General features: G+C 37.9%; 1 protein-coding gene across 8 annotated transcripts in view; it reads right to left on the bottom strand.

The window, feature by feature from the left end:
* LOC109915467 (CD2-associated protein) overlaps positions 1–17,745 on the bottom strand; it is a 217,532-nt gene that overhangs the window by 24,108 nt on the left and 175,679 nt on the right. For all 8 annotated transcript variants that reach the window (XM_048597334.1, XM_048597336.1, XM_048597339.1 and 5 more), the window contains 2 exons: positions 9,617–9,755; positions 1,933–2,069 (listed from right to left, as the gene is read on the bottom strand). In XM_048597334.1, the coding sequence (XP_048453291.1) occupies positions 1,933–2,069; positions 9,617–9,755 (276 nt within the window). The remainder of the gene's footprint in view (positions 1–1,932; positions 2,070–9,616; positions 9,756–17,745) is intronic.

Here is a 17,745-nt window from a genome sequence, read left to right as displayed (position 1 = left end):
CACTTGGTTAAGTTCAAGGCAAACAGGCAAAATTAACATGGTTTTGTGAAAGGGAAAATCATGCTTGACCAATCTGTTGAAAGTTCTTTGAGGAGGCAACACATGCTGTGGATAAAGGGAACCAGTAAATGTACTGAACTTAGGATTTGCAAATGGCATTTGATTAAGTGCCACATCAGAGGCTACTGTAGAAAATAAAAGATCCAGTGTACAGGTTAGATCAGCATGGATAGAAGCTCACTAACACAAAGTGAGCTTTGGGCAGGTTGGCAAGATGTAATGAGTTGTGTGCCATAGCAATTAGTGCGGGGACCTCTACTATTGGTCAAGATGGCAGCAGAGCAAGGACATTCCTGTCAGAGCCCTTCTGCTCGCCAGTCCATTTACCGCATTTTCCCCTCTCCTCTTGTGGCTTTCCCTTTCTTCCCCACCCCCTTGGAGAGTGGATTTGCGGAGTGGGCACAGGCCGAGTCCCGCAGTGGACCCAACACAGGCAGTGTGGCCTTGTGCTTGGGGGCCTGCAGGCACACCCCGTGAGCCCCAGAACACCACGAGCACTGAGCCCTGGGGCAGTACATGGGAAGCAGCCCCAGTGTAGCACACAGGCTGTGTGTCCTGGACAGTGTGAGGGGACATTCCTTACCTTAGAACATGTAATGTTAACCCTTTAATATTTTCCTATTTTTAAACTTATTTTCAACTCTAATTAAACAACTATTTCTATTCCTCTGCAGTACCCAAGAACTGTACCTCGGTACTTGTGCCAAAGATGTCACCATAAGAAGGCAGAAATTGTAAAAGTTTTCCACTATACTCCTACAATAGAGTACACGTGACAAAAAAAGCATATTGTATTGTATTTACAATGTACATAAATGATCTGGATGAAGGGAACAAAAGGTATGGGTTGCTAAATATGCCGATGACACAAGGGTAAGTAGGAAAAGACATTGACAGGTCAAGTGAGGAGGGAAAAGATGTGGTAAATGGAGGAAATTATGGGAAAACATGAAATTATCCATTTTGGCAGGAAGAAGAATAAATAAGTATTGTATCTAAGGTGGTGAGAAATTGCAGAGCTCAGATGCAGATGGATTTGGGTGTCCTTTGTGCAGGAATCACAGAAGATTAGTATGCTGGTAAAGCATATAATTAGGAATGTTAATAGAATGTTTTGATAAGTAATTCAGTTCACAATAACAAAAGTAGGGAGGTTATGCTTCAGTTCCACAAGGGATTGGTGAGACCTCATCTGGAGTACAGTGCAAAATATTGGCCACCCTATTCAAAGAAGAATGTAAATGCATTTTAGAGGCAAGTCACAGAAGGTTTACTAACTAACACTTGGAATAATAGGGTTGTCATATGAGGAAAAGTTGGACAGGGGAGATTTGAATCCACTCGAATTTAGAAGGGATGACTTGATTGAAGTATTGATGATCCTGAGGGCCTTGACAGTGTAGATGGAGACAGGACATTTCCTTTTAAAGGAAAATCTAGAATTAGGGGTCACTATTTAAAAATCAGTAGTAGCAATAGTTAAACAGAGACCAGATGAAATTTTCACTGAGACAGTCATGAGTCAGTCTTTGAAACTCCCAAACTTTAAAAAATACACAAGGATTCAGCTTCCACCATCTTTTCAGGAACAGGCAGATAGAGTTTTATTAAACAGGACAGTGACATTCATCAAGGTCGGTAGGAATGCAGATGTGGTTACAATCAGATTAGCCATGATCTTATTGAATAGCATGAGCAGGCTCTATGTGCCAAATTGCTTACACACGCTCCCAATTCATCTGTTTGTATGCATGGAAAAGTACATAGAAAAGTATCTTTCAAGAAAAGAAGTAGCAAACCCAAATTCTTTAACTGTAATGAACAAATGATTTCAATCAAATTGATCATCTTAAACATGACTGTATTCTTCACCTATTTCAGGAGCTTTGTCAGTTTCAAGTTCTACTGATTTTGGTCGAATGATTGACGACTGGATCTCAGATTTTGGTCTAAGCACAGCTGAATCAACATCAGACTTTGGTCGATTGTAAGGCACCTCTCCATTTATTCTGTTGAAACAACAAAGTAGAAATTATTAAACAATTTATCATGTAGTTGAGCATATCATATAGTCGATCATAGTCATCTATGGAAGAAGCTTGATGACACAGTCACGTTGTCTTCATACTCAAGTCGTTTCAGTGACACAGGTGGTGGTAATTTGGTCCATTGAGGCCAGACCAGCTTTTTCCATTGCAATCCAAAAAGTGTGGGAATATGACCAGCCAGTTTACATCTTATCTTGTGTTTTAAGCTAATACTGAAACTTACACATAGTAATTCCATGCTCATGCGTCTGTACATAGATCGTCTCTGAGGCTGCTCTTTGTCTCTACATAAGGCTCTTCACCACCTTATTGACAGTAACGCTCCTTTATTTACACATGTACATTGTAGGTTATCAAATACAGTTCTGTACTCCAGTGTCAGAGCTCTCTCTTCATGTGCTCATTCTGGATTGATGTCTTCACTCTCACTGATGTCAGAGTCATATCATTAATTACATTGTGATTTCACAAATGTCATGACACCATAGTTCACTTGCCTAAAGTGCCAAACTAATTACCAAAATCATTCATAGATTAACTAATTGAAAATGGGGGCTGCCAAAATTATGTTTCCAGGGCAGGTTCACTTTTTAGCGAAACAGATTGATCTGTCAAATACCTACCTGCACCCTTATTTGTCCAGGAGAATTTGCAGCCTTTTTGTAAGCTATGGAAATTATTGTTCCCTTTCTAACTTTGATTTCTTGTGCCCTAGTTCTAAGGAATGCAGGATGAAAATCTGCAATTGTCTCTCTTTTTAGGAATATAGAAATTAATTGAAGAACTATTAATCAACATGACTACTTCGACAAGCCAAGTGGAGAGGGAGGGTAAAAGAATTTGCCGCTCAGTAATGGGAGCTAAACATGATTGCACTGTATTTCTGTTGCAGTACAATCTTAAAAACTGCAGATGAACTTATTCTCCAATTATATCCACATGACAGTCACAATATTTCAATCAACCACAATTCATCTTTCCAAATTCGAAAGGCTGGAGATAAAACAATACTTGAGAACAAGTGTCACAGTACTGTACTTCCCCACAAAAAAAACTATGGAATCATTGTGGTGCAGCATTTTCTCATGATTGAATAGTGGAAAATTTCACAATTCTGCAAGTTTCAGATTAGTAATCATTTTACTCACATATATTTAGTCAGTGTCAATAAGCTGTTCAACTGGTATATGGGAGGGAGGTCATGCAACTAGAAAATTAAGCCCAAAACAGTTGGAGTCACCAAACTTTATTCAATAAAATCAACCAGCTTTGAACTTTCCATACCTGTGTAGCTTAGTGTTTAACCAATTGTACCATGGTGATGTGTACATCAATGGATTCATTCTCAAATTTTGACTTTTAAAACTATTTAAATTGTTTTGATTGAGAGATGCAAAATATTTTTGACAGATGTGAATATATATTCTGTCAGACCAATACACTGGAGTAAAACTCTCCGCTGAATGTAACTGGCATTGGGAAATTCCAGGCTGTTTTATCTTGATAATCCATCCTTGAAATAGTAAATCGTAATCAGATTCAATGTGATATAAAAGTTTGAATACTTTCTGATAAATACTCAAGGAAGAAGGGAAAGAAGAAAGAATCTGAGACTCTTAAAAACTTAAATAAGGGTAATTATTACAGCATAAATAAATAAGTGGCCAAAATGGATTGGCAAATTAGGCTAAAGGATAGGTTAACAAATATGCAGTGGCAGACATTTCAGAGATTATTTCAGAGTACATAGAATAGATGCATTCCAAAGATTAAGAAATTTCCAAAGGGTAGATTGATCACTCGTGGTTAACTAGAAAAGGGGTTAAGGATGGTAACAAACTAAAGAAAAAACACAATTATGCAAAGACAAATGACAGATCAGAAGAATGGACAGAATATACAAGACAATGAAGAATGTTCACAAAATTAATAAGGAGGGTAAAATTAGAATAGAAGAAAAGCTAGCCAAAGATATAAAGCAAATAAGAGTTTTGCTAACATTTTAAAATATTTATAAAAGTGAGCATTTGACCTGTAGAAAGTTAGTCTGAACAATTAATAACAGAAGAGATGACAGATTAAATAAACAGGTACTTTTCAATCGTCTTCACTGTAGAGAGTACAAGTAACATCTTACAAGCAGCTATAAATCAAGTAATAGAAGCGAGGAGGAACTCGGGAAAATTACAATCATTAGAAAAGTGGCACTGAGTAAACTGTTGGAGCTGTGAGCTGACAAGTTCTTGAATCCTGATGGACTTTATCTGAAATGTGAAAAGAAACAGCTAGTGATATGGTTCAGCTTTAAAAAAAAAAGTTCCCGAAACACCCTTGAATTGGGGAAGGTCCTGTTAGATTGGAATATAATGAAGGTAACTCCCAGACTCAAAACAAAATATTGTGGATGCTGGAAATTATATTTAAAAAGTGCTGGAGAAACTCAGCTGGTCTGGTAGCATCTGTGGAAAGAGAAACAATTAATGTTTTGAGACTGATAGGACTTTTTTTTCAGTGTTAATCTTTAGCAAGATTGTGAAAGGTTATCGGGAATAGACAAATGTGGATTTAAGGTTACAAACAGATTAACCATGATCTTACTGAATAGCAGAACAGAATTGAGAGACTCAAAGGCCTCTTCTTGGCCATTGTTTATACATGTCTGTAAGAAGCTAATTAAAGTGTAATCTTACAGTTGACGTTCCTTTCAAAATTATAGTATTTTAAAAGTGTTAATTGGAAGCAATTTTAAAGAATGGCATAGCGAAGGAGATCATCTAGGATATACATTTACTGATATTATCAACAATCATTTCAATTTAGGAGATTTACAAAATAATATGAATTTATAGATTTTGCTTGGCTTGGCTGTTACAAGAACAAGCCTCACAGATTAGCGTAGATTACTGCCGTGAAAGATGGATTTCAGTTCATCAATGACACATACAAAATTGCCAGATAAAAATCCTTTGAGAATTATCTTCGCCCTAAAATTTTAGGACTAGTCACTTAGTGAAGTCTGATATAACTCTACCAAACACAGTATTTTTACGAGCTTGGAGCAGAGAGTGGGTGTGGAATAGTCAGCTACAGCTCTAACACTCACACCTTAAAGGGAAATTTTCTTCTTAAATTTTTGTACAGATTATTTTAATGTCAAACTGTAAACACCATTAATTTCATATCTGGTTTGGATTCAAGAACGGAAAAATTGTAAGGGCCTCCCATTGGGAAGCATGACAAATAACGTGTACTCTGAAAGACAGTGGATGGATACAAGTAAACGTTGCAAGGTTAGGGAAAGAAAATACAAAAATAGCAAAATACTTTAATTAGGGCAAATAGGACCTGGTGAACAGATAGAGTCATGAAAAGTGGCAGTACAATCTTGCCAAAGACATTTAAAAAATGCAAATAAAGTACTTGATGTTTTCATGTGCAGGAATTTTTAAAAACCTATAGAACTAGCACTGAACTTATACAAAACCGTGATTAGGATTTTCACTTCCAAGAGTCATTCAATATGGTGCCAGCTCATGGAATAAAAGGAACAGTAGTGATACGGATTTTAAAAAATGGCCGAGGAATAGGATACAAAAATATTTTACAGGTTGGAGTAAGTTTTGTCATGGAGTTCCTGAGGGATCAGTTTTGGAACACTTGCTTTTCTTGATATATATTCATAAGCTAGATGTTGGTGTGCAGGGGTCAATTTTGAAGTCTAAGGATGATACAAACTTGGAGCATTCTGAACTGTGAGGTGGACAGTGTAAAACTCAAAAAATGACAAAGTCAAAAGGGGGACACAGTTAGGAAACAGATGAAGTTCAATGTGGAGAAGTGTGAGGTGATACATTTTGGTACAAAGAACATGGTGAGGGAATATAAAATGAACAACCCTAAAGCGTGTGCAGGAACAGGGAGACTCCAGTGGACACAGGTGTAAACCATTAATGGAAGCAGGTTAGGGACAGCAAGCAGTTAAAGGATTCAGTATCTTTGGTTTTGTTAAGAGGGGCACAGAGTATGGACTAAGGAGGTTGTACTGAACTTGTATAAGACATTAGTAAGATCTCTACTGGAGTAATGGGTACAGTTCTGGGCACCATACTTCAGGAAGAATGCGAATGCATTGGATAGTGTAAAAGAGCTTTACAAGAATGGTTCCAGGGATGAGAAAGTTCAGTTGTGAAAATAGATCGAAGAGATTAGGATCGTTTTCCTTAAAGGAAAGGTTGAGAGATTTGTTAGAACTTTTCAAAATCACATGGAGCTGGACAGAGTAGATGGGGAGAACATGATCACTCCTATTAAATGATTGAGAACGAGAAGGCACAGATTAAGGTAATTTGCCAAAGAAGCAAGTGTGATGTGAGGGAAAGAAGAACTTTTCCAAACATTAATATAATAATAAAACAAAGAACAGTGGATGCTGGAAATCTGAAACAACAACATAAATTGTAAGAGAAGTAGTTTTAGCAGCATCTGTGTAGAGAAAGCAGAATTAATGTTTTAAATCCACTGATCCTTCCTCAGAACAGATCTCCAGCAATTTCTGTTTTCCACACAGCATGTAGTTTGGGTCTGGAACATACTGCTTGGAAGCGTAGCAGGGCAGTTTGATTTGCGGCATTCAGGAGGGCATCAGATGATTGAAGATTGTTCAAACAGAAAAGAGTCATTAATTAAAAGGCCAGAGAACAGCAGTAAGTCATAACCAATGTTCCCTCTGAGCTGTACAGCTGCTGGTAAGCTCCACACAGGCCTCAATACTCTTCCATTTCCAGAAGCCTCAGATCTTGGTGGTCAATGCAGTGGGAAAGTACAACGTTGCTAATAAGACTCAGAGTCTTTATACATTATTGGCCAAATGGCTGCTTTATATAAGCTAACAATTATGTGACTCTGTCTTAAACCGACCCGTTACGAGGAGGATACAAAAGCAGCAATACGTGGTTCAAATTTACTTGGATATTATCAGCTACAAAATATTGCACGGATAAAGATAGACCTCCAAAATTACTTGAAAAGCTCAGCAGGTCTGGCAGCATCTGTGAAGAAAAAAAGTCAGAGTTAACGTTACGGGTTCGGTGACCCTTCCTCAGAACTGTTCTGTTCCAGCAACTTCTGTTTTTGTTCCTGATTTACAGCATCCGTAGTTCTTTCGGTTCTCAGAAGTTACTTATTTTGAGGCAAACTAAACAGAGCTAATGGTTGTTAGGGTAAAGGCAGTATTATTTTGCTTTCATTAGCTGGTGTGATGAGAGTTGTGCAGAGATTGAAACAGTTTCCAAACGAAAACTGAAGTGAAAAAAAAGTTCTTTCCTTGAAGGGCAAGTAGGTTAAGAGTTCATGGAATGTCACAGCACAAAAAGGTGCTTTGGCTCATTGAGCCTGTGCTAGTCCTTTGTAAGAGGAATTCAGTCAGCACCAACTCCTCTGCCCTTCTGCCCTTTCTCCACAGACGTAAATATCCAAATGCCATTTGAAAGTTATTACTGAATCTGCCTCCATCGCCCACAGATCATAAATTGCCATATATGAGAAAAAAATCTCAAACTGGTATACTCCAGTTATTAGTCCTTCAAGCAATGGAAACACTTCCTTTCCAGTTCTCTTTCACAAGCCTTCAAAATTGAGTCACTCTCTCCTCAACCTCCTTTGCGACAATGTAGAAATTCAGCACCTTTAGTCTCTTAATATAATGGAAGTTCCTATTCCATATAATGGCTCTTGTAAATATCTTCCAAGTCTTTCTAAAGTTCTGATGTCCTTCCTAAAGTTTGATGTACAGAGATTGACAAAGTACTCTAGTTCAGGTGTCACCAACAACTTATTAAAGTTTTACCACAGTTTCTTTGTTTCTCTGCTACAAATCTTAGTTGAAGCAAGAGTCAATAAATTATTTTAACAAGGATTTAGCTTGTCACTTGAAAATGTTAAGTAGATGTAGTAAATGGTAGGACTTGGTTTACACAAGGTGGTCCAAAATGCAGAAGAGCTAACATGCAGGCTAGGAATGCTAAATAATTAGCACTTATTCCTTCCCATGGAATAACATAATACACATGACTGCATGTCTTCTAAAATAATTTCATGGGAGTCTGAGAATTGCTGGCAAGACCAGCATTTTTTGCCCATTCCAAAGTGTCCTTGAGATGATGGTGTTGAGCTATCTTTTTGAGGAACCCCAGTCTATCCCAGGTAATCAAGCCCCAGTGCTGTTAAGGGAACTCCAGAAATTTAATCAAGTGACAGTAAACAAATACAGTTAGTTCTCCTATAATGCAATAGTTGCGTTCTTGTGTGACCTCACGCTCTCGAAAATCACCATAGAAAATCGCATTATAGGGAAATCACTATAGAAAAATTGCTGTACCTGTACAGGAGTTTGCTTTATCCAAACAGCATCCACTATTCATCAATTGCGTTACAGCCAATTCACTTTAATAAAACACGCGTTATAACAGAACTACCTGTAGTGGTATGGCTCTATATCAGGACGTGCATGACTTTGACAGCAACTTGCCCTTGGTGGTATTCCTATGCATCTGCTCTCTTTGACCTTCTGGGTGATAGGAGTTGCAGGTTGGGAAGGTGCTGGAGGAAGCTTAACATGTTGCTATAGTATACTTCCGGATGATATACACTTTGGCCATTGTGGAATGGTGCTAAAGCGAATGAATGGCTAAAGTGTAATGGCCGTTGATTAACTGGGCTGGATGGTGTTTCTTCAGAATTGAGGAGTTGGACTCATCAAGGCAAAGGGCCAGTATTCCATCCAGCATTCCCTACTTTGGGGAATTAGCAGAGATATTCATGGCAGAATTTCAAACCTTTCTACTGCTCTTGCTGGCACAGTATTTACATCTCTAGTCAACTGTAACTCGTATCTAAGCCCAGGATAACAATGAGTGGTTAATCAGATTATTAATATCCCTAATGCTAGTCAAGAAACATCCTTTCATCAGCTAAATCAGCAGCAAGAATGGGAACATGAACAAATTTATTGCAAACTCAATTGTCTGATCAGTCAGCAGTAAGAACTCATTCATATCCCAATCTGCCATTATGTGCACCTTGTTTTACACATTCACTCATTCCACATATAATAGGTAAAAATAAGGTTAGTTTGTCATTAGAGAGAGGTGACTGATAGTGGTTTAACTTGAAGGTCACTGTGCCTCCGGCGAGAGGAGATGTTAGTGACACTCTGTACCACAAGTCAGCCATCCAGTCAACTGAGCTAGCTAACCCCCCTTTAGCCAACAAGAGGAGGAATGAGTTGACCAAAACATTTGAAGCCTATCGGCTTTTCTAATAAGCTCTTTTAATGTAACATTTATCCTTTTAAGATTTTAGGTTTTTAGATGGTGTAACCATAAATTTATCTTCCTCAATGTTAAAACTAATAAATGTCGTCAATAATGGACTTTTATTATTTATTACTTCAACCCAAAATATATTCACAACACCGACAATAAAGCATAGTCTCAGAAAAATAATCTTACTTGGGTAAAGGCAGTGGCACTGAGGGTTTCTCTGGTCGTCTAGGAGGCATAGATGTTCTAACAGGATGACCTTTCAAAGGGAGGTTGGGTTTTTTAGGTGGTACCATTGGGGCGGTTGGTTTCGTTGGCTTCTGATCATCTGTGCAGAGGGAAAAATAAAGACTGCATAAAATTTCATCTCTCTCCAGCTGTAGTCCAAATTGTTGTCCTCAGATTCAAATAAACATCAACATTCTACGAAATATGTTCATGAACTTAGCATTTATCAATGGCAAAGTTTAAATTCAGACACTTGGATTTATTTATATTCTAAAAGTCTCTCAGTGGATTGGCAAAAAGCAAATGCAACAACTTTGTTCAAGAGAGGAGAAAGAACGAGAAAAGCAAACTTTCATCCAAGTTAACCTAACGTCTCTCATAAGGAAACTGCTAACATCCAATACGACAACAGGATACTTAGAAAATCATATGGGATCAGGTAGTGTCACCATGGCATTTTGAAAGTGAAATCATGCTTGGATATAGAAATAATTAGGTAACAGGGAGTGTAAGGATGAGTGGTTTATTTCCAGGTTGGCAAACTGTAAATAGCATAGTGCCACAGAGATCAATACTGGGGCCTTAACTATATGTAATCGACATCAATGACTTGGATGAAGGAGATAATTATGTGGTAGTTACATTTCCAATCATACTATTTTAGGTTGGAGAGCAACATGTCAAGAAAGGACGAAGAGCTTACAAATGGATATAGATAGGTAAGTGAGTAGGTAAATGTGGCAGACAGAGTATGATGTTGGAATATGTGAACATGTCCACTTTCGCAGGAAGATCACAAAAGCAGCATACTATTTAAATAGAGAAAGCTTACAGAACTCTGTGATTTGGGTGTCCTAGTACATGAATCACAAATGATTAGTACACAGGTAGAGCAGGTAATAAGGAAGACAGTAGATTTGTGTCTGTTATAGGGCAATGGAATAGAAGAGTAGGAGGTTTTACTGCAGCCACACAGGGTACTGGTTAAACCACAAATCGACAGTAGTGTTCAGTTTTGGTCCCCATATCCTTTATCAAATAAGAGTTACAAGCCATTCAGAGAAGGTTCACTTGACTCATTTCTGAGGTGAAGGGCTTAAGGGATAAAGAAAGGTCAAGCAGTCTCTTTTTCCATTGGAAGAATGCAAAATGATCTTAATGAAACAAGTAAGATCCCAAGTGGACATCACAGGGTAGTTAATGGGAGGATATTTCCTCTTGCAGGGAAGACTTGGAACTAAGGGACACATTTTAGGAATAAAAGATTTCCTCTTTCAAGATAGCTATCCACTTCATCTCTTTCTTTCAGCTCAGCCTGTAAATTTCTCTTTCCCAGAAAGCAGTCCAGGCCAAATCATTTACTTTATTGATGGAAACATTAGACTTTTGCTAGAAAGGGGAATCATAGTTTGAGAGGCAGACAGGAAAGGGAACTTGAGATCACAACAAGATCAGCCACATTTTGATCAAAAGGTGGAACTGTCAAGGCCCAAACAGCCAACTTCTGCTCTTAAGTTGCTATCTATTTAGTAATTAACGAATAGACAGGAACAGGTTAATGTTGCAAGTTTTCTTTTCCTGGAAACAGCATCATTTTCAAGATTTATTTTCTCTAGAAACAAAACACAGTGATTATTTGTTGGCAAATGATACCCATTTAGAACCTGGCTGGACATTGTTGGATAAATACATAATAGGTAACCATATTAAAAAGTTTATTTCTTTCAACCTCACTTCATCTGACTTTATCATAATGGAAGTTAATTAACATGCGGGGAAAAAAAGAAAAGTCACTTTATGAATACTTCATGGCTCAACGGTCAGAGTTATAAGCGCAGAAACAGACCCTTCGGTCCAACTCATCTGTGCCACCCAGATATCCAAAACTGATCTCATCCCATTTGCTAGCATTTGGCTCATATCTCCGTCTAAACCCTTCCTACTCATATATGCACCCAGATGCCTTTTAAATGTTGTAATTGTACCAGCCTCCACCACTTCCTCTGGCAGCTTGTTCCATACACACACCACCCTCTGCGTGAAAAAGGTGCCCCTCAAGCCTCTTTTTAAATCTTTCTCCTCCCACCTTAAAGCTATGCCCTCTAGTATCGGACTACCCCACCCAAGGAAAAACATCTTGGCTTCTGAGGAGGTAGAACAGAAAGTATTGGAGAAACTCATCGAGTCTGACTGTATCGGTGGAGAGTGAATCAGAATCAACATTGAGTCTAATGTGGGTTAGTGCATATTTTTCTAACATCATTAACAAATATCTCTATTCTCTCCAGAGAGCAAGCAATCAGGAAGACAAATTGTATGTAGGTTTTCATTTATCACAAGACATATAGGATCTTGGTGAAGATGTACCTCACGTATTGTGGACAGTTCTAGAACATAGGGCAGAGCAGGCTCAAAGGCTGAATGGCCAGGTTCTGCTTAATTTTTGAAATAAACTAGCTATACACATACAAGTTTACAAGTTTTTCCAAAGCATATTTCCCCAATTGATATTTGACAAAACTTACATTGAAGCATGATAAATGGCCTTGTGCATGACACTGGGTGACATTGTAACCGATTTGCATATGTTAGACATCACTCACAGTACTGCTATACTTGAAGTTTACTTATCAACTACTCCAATCTATGGGCGTTTTGGCAAACAGACAAGCCCATGAGAATTATTCTCTCTTCTGAGAACGAAATACAGTGTTACCCCCACATCCATTTCCCCTTTCTAATCTAAAATTCAGCTCTAAAAGGTAAATCCTGAGGGGGTTTACAAAAGTATACTTTCGAAATTATTTTGCTGACAGTGATTTGTTTTAAGGCTCTGATATCAGTATTGAGGTTTTAGACTTTATTTTTGCATCTGGCCCTCCTGTTGCATATTGGCAAATCAAGGAAAGCAATTTACGCAAAAACAGAAGCAAAGTACTGCGGATGCTGAAATTGTAAAAAAAAAAGTGTGGGAAAAGGTCAGAAGATCTGGCAGCATCTGTAGGGAGAAACAAAGTTAACATTTCAAGTCTGATATAACTTCGTTTCAGGATCCTAAGTGTAAACTGTTCTTCAGACAGTGTAGACATGCAGCACAAACTTGCTGTCACATTTCAAGATTTTCAACTATTTGGGCTGAAATGGATTTTTGATCTATGCTGTAAAATAACATTGAGAAGTCAGATTCAGAATTCTTAAGACTTAATTCTTCAAATAGGCCAAAGAATAAATGGCACAGGGTAACAGATAGTCTGAGGGATTTGGGAATGAAGTCAGACAGGAGGATGGATTTAGGATTCTCTTATTACTTTAGCGTTAGACAAATTAAATATGCCAACAGAATGTGTGGTGTGCTTTGTTACTTTCTGCGTCACAAAGAGCATTACAAAATAAATTGAAATTCACCATTTTTGTTCATTTGCATGTACTCAAGTCAGCTGGAGTTACAAGTGGCCTCATCTCACTAGCATGTTAGTCAGTTGACTCTTCAGAAAATGCATGGTTTTCTCACTCGTCCATGAAATGTTGGTGTCGCCAGTAGGCCAGCATTTACTGTCCATTCCTAATTGCCTTTGAGGAGGTGGTGATGAACTGCATTCTTGAGCCACTGCAGTCCTTGCAATGTAATTATGTACATTGTGTTGTGTTAGGGAGGTCCAAGATTTTGACTCAACAACAGGAAGAAATTATGATGTCTTTCTAAGTCAGGATAGTGTTGGGGGATTGGAAGGGAACTTGCAGTCATTTATCTGGTGCCCTTATAGTTGTAGGTAGCAGAGATCAAGGATGTTTAAGGTGTTGTCTAAGGAGTCTTGGTAAGTTGCTGGACTACATCTTGTAGATGGTACATATTGCTGCCATTCTGTGTTGATGGTGGAGGAAGTGAATATTAATGTAATACTATTGAGACCATGTGGAATTACAGTACCCAGTTTATACAACAAGGAGCTTCTTTACAGTTTTTTAAGCCCTTGATCAAAAATGCAGACCAAAATAAGGATCTTGTTCTTCATTCAAAGTACAACTCTGAGAAAAATCACTACATTCTGGGTTCAGATCTTAAAACACAAAGCACAGACCTGACAAACAGGACAGAACTGCAGTGATGAGGAAAATAGCAAATACAGGTCAGGCGAGGATTGATGAGCAACAAAATCGAATCTGACTTCTTGAAACCCGTACGGTTTCACATGTCACAGTTGATTCTACATTAGTTTTAGTATTCTTGCACAATCACTCTTCCTTGGAGGAACAGTTCAGTCACTAGGTTACCACTGTGTTATTAATTTACCAGTTTCATCTGGTTCCACATTTTCAGCTCATATTCTTACACATGCATGAAATCTGTCCTTCATCCATCAGTCCATATTTATTCCAGCTGCTGCATGGTGACAAAACTAATCCATCAATTTTCCACAAACATAACAAAAAAGAATTGGGAATTAGTAATAATATCTGTTAATGAGCCTTAAGCTCAAATGACACAAATAAAGAAATATTTTTGTTTTTGTGTCTTGTGCTAATTTAGTTCATTGTGACGCTGAAAACTAAAAGCTTAAAATCACAAGGAGTGCTGCTAAACTGTTTAAAAGATATTTTCATAATATTGCGGTTCCATGACCACCTCCTGTATGGATCAAACCATTAGCATTGCAATCGCTAGATTCCCTTTAATAGAAAGATGTACTTAGTCATTGGTATCAGATGTGAATGAACATGTCCACAGATTGCATAATTATTTTAGCTGGAATAAATATCCTTTTAAATTTTAAGTACAGGGAACTGGAGACATTTTTCTCCAAAGTCTATGAACATGAGAGCAGTCAGAATGATAATGAGATTAGCTCAGTGAAGTGTCATAATAAATTACTTTTTCCTCAAAAAAGATGTTTTTAGAAACTTGTCAGGGGTAATGTACGTTTCAACTTGTTTAGTCAGTATTCTAGAATTCATGAATGTTTTTACCCTTTGTTTCTCTACAGATAAGTTTAAAATCACAGTATGCAAGAAAGGATTAAGTCAATCACAAAGAGGAGAGACCAGTTGGTCATTTATTTTAATTCTCTTGATCATCTGAAGTCATGCAGAATGCACCCAATATTAAAGTCAGCAGATATCAAGACCACCTCTTCAAGGAAATAGATCAGTTTTGAGTTGCATTAAAACAAAGATTGAAATAATGTATTTAAATTAACAGATCCCAATAACGTGGTAAACCTTGGTAACAGAAGATAAGCACTGGAAAATCGTTGTGCAATCAATTGTTTTAAAAGTGCAGAAAGGAGGAAAGATAATTTACCGAGATTGCTTGTGGCTTTTGTTAGGACCAGTTCACTGTCACATTAGGGCAGAAACCCGACCATAAAGATCCAGACATGTATTAAAATATATACAGGTCCACACTTGCAACAATAGTGAAAAAAAAATTGCAGTGGGGCATTATTTGCGGGTAATGGAAGGTGCTGTTTTTAAACAGGAAATGGTAAGTACAGCATTGAACGAGAGATGGACAATAACGGAGGAGAAGTAACATTTACAATTTTAGCTATTTTTGAAGCAAAAGCAACTTAGTATCAAGTGCAAGATTAGCTGAGGATTTGCAGGGGATGCAGCAGGTGAAGTGAGAGAAGTAAGAAAAGCAGGTCCATGACTAAGATATAGAATGACTGGGGAACATTTGGTTAGGTGGGCAAGACACACCAGAATCAGAAGTCAGACAATCCTCCTGAGGCTTGTCATTGAGCTCCTTGTTGATATTGATGATGGAAAGAACAGGGATAAAGAAACAATGATTAATAAAGATTTAGTATAGACAAAATTAGATTAGAGTTTCCTTTTGCTCTCCAGGGTGATTGTGTGTAGTGAGTGCTTTTTGAAGAAAATATTTGATGCTCCAGCCAGATCGGATACTGGCTATCTGAATCCAAAAGACAAGGAATTTGCTCAAGTCTGCATCCTTGAATTTGAGGAACTAAAGACACTACCCAATTGGGATATTAACCACGATGAGAGAAAATAAAGGTTCTTCTAGGGACCAAGATTTCAAAAGGTGAGAGAGAACAAGTCAGCATCAGGGTAAAATTAAAGGTACGGATAAATCCTAGGTGAAAAATTGCAAGGAACGATAAGGTACAATGGAATATAACCGTTCCTAGACACAGGATTAAGCAAATAACTCCAAGTACCCTTCCACAGTTCTGACCATTCCAATGTTATTTGAAGACATTGGAATTTCAACAAGGTCATTCTGACCCTCAAGAGAGGTGCAAAGTTTAACATTTACTCCTACAGTCCAATGTCTAGCAAAGCATGAAGTGTGATCTCAATGCATCGAGACAAATAATGAATGCTTTAGCATTTGCAAAGCCAAAATGTCACACATTGTCATATTGATTGCAGAAGGTTTCACTCAACCGTAAACTAGCAGAGAATTACTGTTTGCTCTGGTCACGCAGAACTCAAATTTTGCCTTCACACGTCTCTTGAAAATGATTTTTGCTTTTGTCTGTCTTTGAGACTATAAGATGTAGCAGCAGAAGTAGGCCATTCAGCCCACTGACACAACCTCACCATTCAATTAGATTATGACTGATCTGATCATCCTCAACCCCACTTGACTGCCTTTTCCTCATAACTCTCAATTCCCTAACTGATTAAAATATCTAAGTACATGCAAGACTGAGATAATGATCCAGCCTCAACAGTACCCTGTGTGGTAATGAATTCAAGTTTCACTACTCTCACATACATTCCTCCGGTCTTAAATAGGTGATCTTTTATTCTGTTTTATGCCCTCTGGTCCTAGCCTCTCCCATAAGAGAAAACCTTTCCATATCTACCCTGTCAAACCGCCTCAGAATTTTATGTTTCAATAAGAACTCCTCTCATTCTTCTTTATTCCAATGAATACGGGCCCAACCTACTCGAACCTCCCTCATGACACAGTCCCTCCATACCTAGTATCAGCCTTAAGATCCTTCTCTGGACAGCCTCCAATACCAGTATATCTCACTTTTTCTTAGATAGGGGGCCCAAAACTGTTCAAAGTATTCAGTTGTGATCTGACTAGCGCTGGAATAGTTTTTTTGCCTGACTTCCTTATGGTTATACTCTATTTCTTGAAATAAAGCCAACATTCTACTTGCCTTCCCTTTTACCCATTAAACTTGGATGCTAGCTTTTTGTGATTCATGGATGACGACTCCTAAATTCCTCTGTTCTGTAGCTTTCCGCAGTCTTCTCTATATAAATAATATTGAGCTGTTCTATTTTAATGCCACATTGCATGACTTCATATTTTCCACATTATATTCCATCTGCAAAGTTTTTGCCCACGTACTTAATCTATCGATATCCCTCAGCAGACTCTGTATGTCATCCTTACCACTTGCCTTCCCACCATCGTTATCTGCAAACTTGGCAAGAGTACATTCACTTTCCTCATTCAAACGGGTAAGATAAATTATAAATAATTGGGGCCTCAGCACTGATCCTGAAAATGCCGTCCTTCTCTGACTGTCTTATCCCAACTTGGTTTTCTATTAGTTATCCAATCCTCTCTAAGATACTAACTCTGATTACATGGGCTCTAATCTTGTTAAGGAGCTTAATATGTGGTAATTATCAAATAATCTTCTGAAAAATCAAATATCCTGTGTTCTATCCTACCTGTTACCTCCTCAAAGAATTCTAGTATATTTGTTGGGCATTATTTCCACTCCACGAGGCCATGCTGAGCCTTCTTATGTGTATTTCTAAATGCTCTACTATTACATCCTTCATAATAGTTGCTAACATTTTCCCAACAACACATTAAGCTAACGAGCAACAGTTACTTGTTTTTTGTCTCCTTCCCTTTGCAAAAACTCAAGTGTTACATTGTCGGATTTCAAATCCTTTGGGATGCTAAGGATTCTGATAGATTACTACCAGTGCATCCATTATCTCTAAAGCTACTTCTTTTAATATCCTAGCATGCATCCAATCAGATCCAGGAGACTTATCAGTCTTTAACAACTAGCAGATTTTCTTTAGTGGTAGTTATTATAATTATTTCCTCCACTTGCCCCTTGAACAATTTTGGAAAAGTG

The sequence above is a fragment of the Rhincodon typus genome, chromosome 5 (genome assembly GCF_021869965.1).
Source record: "Rhincodon typus isolate 14 chromosome 5, sRhiTyp1.1, whole genome shotgun sequence".
In the NCBI taxonomy this organism is placed as follows: Eukaryota; Metazoa; Chordata; class Chondrichthyes; order Orectolobiformes; family Rhincodontidae; genus Rhincodon; species Rhincodon typus.
Note: the sequence above shows the minus strand (reverse complement) of the source record. Positions and strands in the feature narration are given on the sequence as shown.